Raw genomic sequence first — 9,867 nt, 5'->3', positions numbered from 1 at the left:
GCGAGAGAAGACAGCGACAACACTGCTAGCTGATAGAAATGATATTAATGAGACAATTACTGAGCACTTTCCCTTCTGCTGCTGTCATCCCCACAATGGAAGTCCCAGCTGGGTGAGCCAGAATCGCTTTGGTGTCAAAATCCACATTCCCACTTTAGGTGAGGTTGTCAGTAACACCCCTTTCCTTGATAAACTCAGCTAAAACCTATCCCTGCTCTACAGACCTGTTGAAGCCCTGGTGCCCTACACAAACCCTCTGCAAAGACCCAGGGCTATTCTGCTGACCAATACTGCAGGAAGATAAAAGCAAGGCTGGATGTCTTATCCCTGGGAAGACCCTTCTAGAAGGCTGCCGTGGCAGCTGCTTGGAAAAGCGCTTTTGTGACCGTGCTTCCTAATATCCATCTAATGCAGTGCCACCCTGCAGAGCTCTGGAACGCCGCAGCCACCACGAATGGAGCCACAGCTTGGCAAAACACACAGTCCTCAGCAAAAATGCTTATGATCCAAGTCTATCCCACCCTCCCCTGTGCCACCAGAGTCAGCCCCTGTCCTCTGGGATCAGCCACCCTGCAAGGGGGAAGCGGGTTAGTACAGGGGACACGCGTGCACACAGACATGCTCTGTATTACTGACCTTGGTGCTAGGACCGAGTGGCTCTGTGCGTGCTGCAAAGCCCCTTTTTATTGTGTCTGTCAAGGTCAGAGTGGGAAAAGATATGTCAGAAATTCCCATGTGTCATGTCCACACAGCTCCATTGGTGCTGCTGTCCCACTGCCCGGACAGACACAAAAGGCAAACTTCACTTTTATCTCTCTGCAAATGCAGCCTGGTTATTTTTACTCCTGTATTGTCAGGCGAGTACAAAGGCAGAGTGAGAGACTCCAGCTTGGGAAGGCAGCACAGCTCTCCCAGCCTGCTCTGCCTGCTCCAGTGGGGAGCTGAGGAATGAGAGCTCTGCCAGTTCCTCCTGCACCTGAGCACTCAATCCTGCTGCTCCTTCCTCACACCATGCCAGCAGAGCTGCTGCTTGGGATGTGTGTGGCCGCTGGCTTTTCCAGCTGGAACATCGCAGCTTCTCACTCAGCTCTGGTTTAGCCTCTCCCAGACAGCCAGTCTGGAAGGGAAGGGACCTCAGGGCTTGATCCTCCAGGTTCTGCTCTCAGAACTCCTCACCTTGGCATGGGAGTTTGTTTTGTGGCTAGGCCAGGTTCATAATCTCTCAGCAGAGAGGTTGCTGGGTTTCCTGCATGCCATTTTACTCAGCCAGCACCCAAAAGTGCTGTGTGCAACACGGTGATGGCAGCCTGGAGCACACCTCCATCCTGGCAGCACCACCACGGGCTGCCTGAGATGGGAATAGGACACCCTGGGGCCGCTCCAGCTTAAGGAAAAACCATTTAGCTGCTGGCATCCAAAGTGCAGTGAGGTTTCTACCCTGGAGAGCCAGAGCCTGTGGCTGCAGGGTTTGGTGTTCCCCATTCAGCACCTTTCACACCCCAGAGTAACTTGGGGCTGCTGTACCCTCCTGAGATCAGGGGAAACTGAGGCAGGGAGCAGTTAAGGATCAGCTGTGCAGTGCTGTGCCCAGGCTGGATGTGGCACGGCCTCTGTCACAGCCAGAATAGCAGCACCGGAGGCTGCTTTGGGTGTGTGGCTTCAGCCTGGGCACACAGCCCAGGTTGCAGAGAGATTTTTGCAGCCCCAGCACCTGCCCTGAATCTGAGCCCCAGTCACAGTCAGTCTTTCCATCCAGCACACAGGTTTGCTGCAACACCCCCCAGTCTGGGTTCCCAATGCCGCCATCTCCACACCCCCCGACAGAAAGGTCCCCTGCCCTCCCACCCCACTTTGGAGAGAAGTCTGGGAGATTCATGGGGTGGAGGAGGACTCCAGACCCCTCCCCTGTGGGTTGAGCCCCAGCAGGGAGGATGGCTAGGCTCAGGGATGGGTTGATGTTGCCTTCACTGGCTGTGCAGTGCAATGTCAGCGCTTTGCACAGTACCAGACTCCTCCAAGAGTTGAAACGGTCCCACGGAGGGGAATCTGTAGCATGAACAAGGACTTTGGGTACATCAGGATGAAATGGGGTGCAGGCCCCCATCTCCATGTCCCATGTGGGCACTCCTCAGCAGGTTAGTGTTCAGGAGTGCAGCTCCTCATCTGGCTTTGTGAGCAGCTGGTGCAGAGCTGCAACCCCACCAGGGACACCATGGGCACACCAGTCCTGAGGTCTCTCTTGACCATGGCATGACAGAGGTGTTCAGACTTGCCAAGATGGCAGAGTTCCAGGGTCCTGAAGAGCCACAGGCTCTGGTGGGCCACAGCTCCCTCTGAGGTTACCCTGGTGGTCTTCTGCCTCTCTGCCCAGGGCTCAGAGTCAGGTTTCCACCCACTCCCTGGAAGGACCCGAGGATTTGGTGGGTCCTGTGCCAAGTACCTTTGCCACAAGCGGCCTGGCAGTGGGATGAGCCCTTGGCCCAGACACACCAGCTGGCCCAGCCTGACACATTCTTCCCAGGGCATGTACTCGCCCCGCACTCTGCTCACCCCCTCCCCTGCCTTATCTTTAAAGCAATTTTATTTTCGGAGATTCCTCCTGCAGTTCCTTCTGTTCGCCCTGGTTTCTCACCCTCTTTGAAGAGGTTCCAGCAGGGTCCATCAAAGGCTGAGCAGATCTGTAGACGGGGAAATGTGAATTGGTCACTCCAGCAGCTGCTGAAGGGTTCTTCTGCCAGGTTTGGGTGTTTTTGGCGCTGGTGTTTCTGATGTGGTTTTCTGGATGGTGGGAAGCTCATCCTTGTGTGGCTGGCAAGGCCTGAGCTGTGCCCTGCTCAGGGAGGTGGGACAGGGCATTCCCAGTGGGGCAGTAGGATCCTATGGACCTCCCACAAAATCCCATGGGCACAACAAGGAGCTCATGGCTTCAGCCTGAGCAGAGGGGAGTTTTCACTAGGTGGCTCTTGCCCAGAATGAACAGTCAGCCTAAATGATCCACCAGCCCTGCATGTCCACCCTCAGCAGTGAAATCATCTCCCCTGACCACTGAGACACCCCTGTTCTCCTCCCAAGAGAACTCTCTGTGTGTGGTGCTGGTGTCCCATAATACAATGGAAAAGGATGGGGCTCCTCAGCCAAGCCCTGAGGGCTGGACAAACCTGTCTCCCCATGGGGCAGGACACCACCAGCAACAGACAGCAGAGCTGCCCCTTCAGTGAATGTTTTGTGGTCAGACCAGCTCCTACCCAGCCCTGGAGAGCCAGGAGGGTGCCAGGGGCTCAGCCACCCTCTCCAGAGAAATCCCCTGGCTGCTCCCTGACCCCCAGGAGGAATGTTTCCCATTAGCAGGCTCTGATAAGTGGCAGGAAGGAGAATTACTCTCCGTGTCAGGCAGCTCGCTAGAGGTTTCCACACTTAACATATCCCCACTATCAGCCCCCTGAAATGCACTGGAGGGGGGTGCGAAGGCGGCTGATTAGATAAAGACAATCTGCAGAGGGGCTATTTCAGGCATATTTCCATGGAGTGGGAATGTCTGCTTGCAGCGAGGCAGGAGGTGACAGGCCAGTGCTGCCAGACTGGTCATATCCCCCCAGCTCAGCCTGGCTGTGCAAGGCCCCTTCCAAAGCAAACCCCTAAGCCCCCCCAGTGCTGTCCCATGAGGGTGACCAAGACAGCAGCCACTAGCCCAGCACAGCTTTCCATGCCCCTTCGAAGTGAGCAGGAGATGGGGGCAGCAGCAATTCTGCTGCTGGGATCCCAAAGTTAAGGTGCTCCTGTGGGGTTTAGGATGGGGTGAACACTGGATCCCCTCATCTCACAGCTCCCTGGGCACTTCCCAGCATGGGACAGTGCTGGACCCATCCTGAGCCGGCTGTCCTTTGGCTGGGGTGAGGTGCTGCCTCTCTAACCCTTCATGAACACACACAAGGCTGCCATGAGCACCTTCCTGCAGTGGTCCCCACCCCACCATGCAGGAGCCTCAGGCAGCACAGGCATGTTGGTGGCTGACCCTCCACATAGGAAGCCTCCAAAATGAGTATCAGGAATGAGAAAGCTCCTGGAAGAGACGTGGCATGAGAAATTAGTGTATAGAGTTAGTGAGCAAGGTCACACGCAGGCATGGAGAGAGTGAGGTCACCTGGAGACTGGGAAAATCGGAGAGGTTTTGTTTGTTCGCCTTGGATTTTCCAGATTTGAGGTTCCAAGGGGTTTTGTTCTGGGGATTGCCATCATAAAGCATCTGTGTAGGAATGAAGGTTGTACTGAACACTGCAAAATTACAGGAATATGTGAGCCTTTGGTGAGGTTTTGGCAATGCACTTCAAAACAAGGAGAGTAAAGAGAATCTTGCCTTGTTCATTTGAATACTTAATAGCACCTTAATTGCAGCTGGCCTGCCAGGACAGACCCTGGAACACGGCAGCCTTTGGAAATCATGACCAGCAGCTGCCTTGGAGACTGCAAGGGAGGGGCAGAGGCTGATCAGAACCAGAGTAGTTCCGACACTCTGTGGGCAGGGTCTGCCCCTGCAGTGCCCCAACCACTCTGGTTTTGCACTGGTTTTCATCTGCTGTGTGATCTGGGAGCAGATTTGGGAGATTTTTGGAGGAGGTTGGGTGGGTGTTGGCCTGCACATACACACCAAGCCCAGCCACACCAGCAGCTGCCTGCAGAGCATCAGTTCCTGGGACGATCCCATCCCAGCCCCCTACTCTCTCCATCCCTCTTGCACCTTCTCCCTCATGCCACAGGAAGCCTCCCCACTGCTCTGGGTCATCAACCCTCACACGAGATCGAGCTCAGTCCATCTCGTGGCAGGGGAAATTGTTCAAAGTGGAGTGGCAACAAGCATGGGAGTTCTTTATGGGATCTGGTCAGCTTGGACCCTTCTCAAGACCCAGGAGGGAGGAATATTCCTGCATATCCTCACCTCATGACAGGAGAGTTTCTCACCTCCCTGTGGCACATCAGCCAAGATGTGCTTTTCCATGCCAAAACTGCAGCGAATGTCTGGTTCCAGGCATCCAGTCTCTAGTCTGGACTGCAGACAGAAGCTTTTCCCTACAAGCTGTCCCCTGTCCCTAAACAAGGCTCTGTCCCATGGCTTTTGGGATCAAGGGTTTCCTGAGCACCCCAGCAGAGCAGCTGAGCTGGACACACACACACAGTCTGTGCTCCCACCTGCTTGGTGGCAGGTAAGTGAAATAACCCTCCCTGGAAGTCTGTAACTCCCTCCCGAGGGGCAGCAGAGGGGCAGGCACTGATCTCTGCTCTCTGTGACCAGGGACAGCACCCAGGGAACGGCTGGAGCTGTGCCAGGGCAGGTTCAGGCTGGATATCAGGAAAAGGTTCTTCCCCCAGAGGGTGCTGGGCACTGCCCAGGCTCCCCAGGGAATGGGCACGGCCCCGAGGGTGCCAGAGCTCCAGGAGCGTTTGGACAGCGCTGCCAGGGATGCCCAGGGTGGGGTTGTTGGGGTGTCTGTGCAGGGCCGGGAGCTGGGCTTTGATGAACGCAGTGTGTCCCTTCCAAGCCGGGATATTCTCAGGCTGATTCTAAAAGCTGCCCCGGGAAGTAAGTGCTGGTGTTGGTGGGGATCTGGTCCCAGGGACCAGCTGCTTGGTCCCTGCACGTCCAGCACTGGGGCTGTGCCTGCAGGGACCTGCTCCCTGCCGGCAGAAGGGGATCAGCATCCCTGCCTGGTTCCCACCCTGGTGCTGTCGAGGCTTGGGCACAGCTCGGGGAAGCAAAGGTGCAGCCCAGCACGGCAGCTCCGTTTGCCACCAGCCGGTCCTGCTGCCCCTGTCGCAGCCAGGCTCGGGCTATTTATACCTCACTCCGCGGCCACTTCACGGCACAGAATGGTCTGGTGGAAAAGCCAAGGAAGTGAAATTACTTTGGGGAAGAAATGACACTACCCGCTTATAAATAAACCCGGGTTTCATTGATCTTTTAGATGCTCTCTTGGCAGAGAGTCCAATGTCACTGCTCCAGCAGTGCAGACAATACTCGGGCATTGTTTTATTCTCAGTTACAGGGAAAAGGACAGCACCAGCTGCCGTTCTATCTTTAGCCCATGAGAGCACCCTTCAATTGTTCTGCACTTCAAACAATAGCCACACGTGGGGGGGGGGGGGGGGGGGGAGGTGGATTGCTGGCTTTACCAGAGCATTTTGCATCGAAATACAGCCTTAGAGACAATAGATTTCTGTCACGCCCCGGCTGAAGCTGGTGCTTATACCGCAGGGAAGACAGGGTTCCAGAGCTCTGTCTTGTTTTTCTCGTGGATGATGGGCCAGCAAGAGGTTTGGCTCCCCGAGGAGACCTCTGAACTCTCTTGCATGAAAATAGCCCTATTGTTCTGTCTTTATGGGTCTGGTGCTGGGCATCGCATCATCCCCTCCTGCCGTGTGACCACTCGTGGGTGGCTTTGGGACTGCTCTATTGCAAGCGCTGGTTTCTGCATCGATGCCCAAATATCCTCAGGTACAACAGAGCCGCCCAAAACCTCAGACTGGGCTAAATTCTCTGAAGCCGGAAAAGCAAAGGAGATCCGGGGCTTTGGGGTTTTTTTTCCTCATTATAGGGTACCAGGGCAGCGAGTGCGCGAGTGATGAGAGGCTCCTTGGAGGCGTGGAGGGGCAGCCAGCACCCAGCTCTGCACCCACCGGCAGCTCCAAGGGTATCGAGTGCCCGTGCAAAGCTCAGCAGCGGTGCGGGCAAACGAGCTGGGTGCTGGCTCTCTGCTGGCCCTGCCAGCGCCCTCGGTGCCCTGCACGGCCGGGCCACCTGCGGCGTGCCGTGGGCATCCCGGCTGCGGGATGCGGCTGCCTGGGGGATGTACCTGCTGCAGAGCTCCCATTCACGTGCCAGGCTCGGCTGAGCGAGGAGAGCAGGGTCATGGCACAACTATTCATTCCCCCCACCCCGCTGTGGCTGATGTTGTCTCGAGTTTCAATTGTCTGAGCGCAGGGCAGCCTTTGAAAGGGGATGCGACAGCCCAAAGCCACAAAGCCCATCTTTGAAGGCTCTTTAACAGGGAGAGGAGAGGTTTACAAATATAAAATACTTTTCTTTAAACTTTGCGGGACTCTATTTTTAGCAAATAAAGATAATGGCCCAGTTGCTGTTGTTCATCTTTTGTTGCATGGAACATGCCAAATACTTACCATGTCTGCCATATTTTTTTATGATTCAACCTCCTCCGAGCTGCATTGCAGCTCTCTGACCCTGTGGCAGAGATTAGGAGCAATCTGCGCGTACAAATCCTCCCTGGGCTACTGGATTACTCTGAAAAAAATCTCATTCTCCAGAGTGAATCGGGAAAAGAGACAGAAAAGGCAAGTCACAGCTCCCTATAAAACACTTCTATTCTGAGCAGGGTGCATTCAGTTCCAGGAACTCCCAGGGAAAGGGCAGAGCTTTTTTCCCAGCTTCTTTCACTGAACTTGGACAATTTTTGCAATGTTTCACTTAGAAACTGAAGGGTTTTATGCCCTTTCTCAGACTCTCAGAGCAAGCATCATGTAGGGGAGATGCAGGACCCTGACAGGACTGAGGACTGAGAAGGGAAATGCTTCTGTTTGAGAAAATTTTGTCCTTCTGCATCCTTATTAAAATTTGTTCCTCACTGCTGGTGGGGTCTGAGTTGGATCCTGGCCCAGGGCAGTTTTCCAGTGAGATACGACTGGATTACCAGTTGCCAAATTCTGTATTAATTAAGGTGTGAATCCACAGTTACTGACAGATGGGGCAGCAAAGAGGGAAAAGAAGAAGGATTCCTGTGTCCAGAAAACAAACAGAGTGGGTGTTTATGGAATCACAGAATGGTTTGGATTGGGAGGGACCTTAAAGTTCATCTCATTCCATGTCCCTGTCACTTCTATGTCCATGTCTATGTCCCTTCCACTATCCCAGTTTGCTCCAAGCCCTGTCCAACCTGGCCTGGAACACATCCAGGGACGGGGCAGCCACAGCTTCTCTGGGCACATGGCCTCCTCACCCTCACAGGGTAGAATTTGTTCCCAATATCCCATCTAACCCTGCCCTCTGGCAGTGGGAAGCCAGTTCCTCTGGTTTTGTCACTCCAGAACCTTGTCTAAAGTCCCCCTCCAGCTCTCCTGGAGCCCCTTTAGGCCCTGCAAGGGGCTCTGAGGTCTCCCTAGAGCCTTCTCCTCTCCAGGTGAGCACCCCCACCTCTCCCAGCCTGGCTGCAGAGCAGAGGGGCTCCAGCCCTTGGAGCATCTTCATGGCTCTGCTCCAGCAGGTCCATGAAAGCTGTAACCACAGAGCTTCATGTTGGTGATACATCCCTAAGAACAGAGCTAAGTGGCTCGAAATGCCCTGGACAACTCCTGGCACAGGTAGTAGGATAAAGAGCCAGCCATGTCCCAACCTGTCCAACAGCGATGAACTCTCTGGGTCTGTTCCTAATAGAGGAATAACCCTCTCAATCGCCCACACTGCCAATTCAAGCCCTACTGCTGGGCAACGAATGTCCTGCAAGTACATGAAAGGGTTCTGGGATCTGCTCTTTCTCAGGTGTGCCCAGGTGAGCAGGCCCAGAAGAGCCCCAGCCTTGGCTCTGTGTGACACGAGGGCAGCGAGCAACCCCGTCCCCTGAGGAAGCGCGGCAGAGGGGAGAAAAATCCACAGGGGAGAAACATCTCAGCTTGTGCTGTGCCCCAGGGCACCGCAGACACTGCTGAGCACCTGGGAGCACCTCCCTGCCCCGGCACACGGCCAGGGACACGCCCTGGGGACACCCGGGAGCAACGGGGGACACCGAGGTGCCCTCAGCCAGCCCCTCCCCGGGCCCTGTCACTGCGGTGCAGCAACGGCAAGTGGGGAAGAAAGAGGGCAAGAAATGGAAAGCACAAAGATATTTCAAATTCCTTTCACTTCCTCGGGCAGGTTTGCATTTCCCCTGCCTGCCAAGGGTGAGTTCCAGCTCCCACGAGGGCAGCAGATAACGCAGCTCCAGTGCGTGGGCGCCAGCGAGTTAACGCGGAGGCGCTTCCATGGGGCCGCAGCACGGCCGACGCTGGGAGCCGCCTCGGAGACCACTGCGCCAGCCACTCCCATCGCTTTGGGCCCCCAGCAGCCCCGGCCCCGAGCAGCCCCTGCCTGCAGCGCTCGGATTTAAGGAGCCGCAGCCCCAGACGCGGCCGAGCACCCCCAGCGCCCTCAGCGCCTCCTTGATGTCACGACATGACGTCACACCCCCGTGACACAGCCCTGCGCGTGCGCGCTGCGCGCTCCCCACGCGGCTCCTCCTCCTCCCGCCCCGCGTGCGCGGCGCCGCACGCGAGGGGCGCTTTCCCCGCACTGATTGGTCTCTTGCGCTGTCAATCTGAATGGAGGGCGGGGCGAGGAGCGCAGCCTGGCCAATCACGGGGCCGTCCGCAGCGCCCGCACCGAGCGGCCGGAGCGGGTCCGGGCGGCGGAACCGGGGACGCCGGGACGGACCGGGGGACGGGGTCAGTGAGGGGCCAGGGTCAGGGGCGGTGTGGTGACCGCGGAGGGACCGGCAGCGTCAGAGAGGGCGAGGGGTCGGGGACTGGGAGTCGGGGAGGGACCGGGGGTCGTGGGTCAGTAGGGGCCGGGGGGCCGGAGAGGGACAGAGGGGTCGGGGTTCAGGGGACAGCGATGGCCCGGGGAGCGGGAGCCAGTAAGGGGCCGGGGAGCGGGAACCGGGCTCGGGGGTCCGGGCGCAGTGACGGTCTGGGGACCGGGGGCCGACGACGGGCAGGGACCAGGGGTCAGGGCACAGGGGCTAGGGGACAGCGAGGGGCTCCGGGGGTCAGGGCACAGGGGCTGGGGGAGAGCGAGGGGCCGGGGGTCAGGGCACAGGGGCTGGGGAGAGC

General features: G+C 56.9%; 1 protein-coding gene and 1 long non-coding RNA gene across 5 annotated transcripts in view; both read left to right on the top strand.

Moving 5' to 3' along the window:
- Positions 1-6,232: 6,232 nt before the first annotated feature.
- On the top strand, positions 6,233-7,125 carry LOC121671888. The gene is made up of 2 exons (XR_006018655.1): positions 6,233-6,487; positions 6,588-7,125. It is a non-coding gene; the product is annotated as an uncharacterized LOC121671888 (long non-coding RNA).
- A 2,067-nt stretch (positions 7,126-9,192) lies between these two features.
- Positions 9,193-9,867, top strand: part of GSS (glutathione synthetase) — a 10,924-nt gene continuing 10,249 nt past the window's right edge. For all 4 annotated transcript variants that reach the window (XR_006020039.1, XM_042050617.1, XM_042050603.1 and 1 more), the window contains exon 1: positions 9,193-9,480. Coding sequence is in view for 3 of the 4 variants with exons in the window: in XM_042050617.1 (XP_041906551.1) it covers positions 9,212-9,480 (269 nt within the window). In the remaining variant the exon portion in view is untranslated. The remainder of the gene's footprint in view (positions 9,481-9,867) is intronic.

This window comes from Corvus kubaryi, unplaced genomic scaffold (genome assembly GCF_017639235.1).
Source record: "Corvus kubaryi isolate FWS band 111438036 unplaced genomic scaffold, C.kubaryi_AGA036_p1.0 134, whole genome shotgun sequence".
NCBI lineage: Eukaryota > Metazoa > Chordata > Aves > Passeriformes > Corvidae > Corvus > Corvus kubaryi.
Note: the sequence above shows the minus strand (reverse complement) of the source record. Positions and strands in the feature narration are given on the sequence as shown.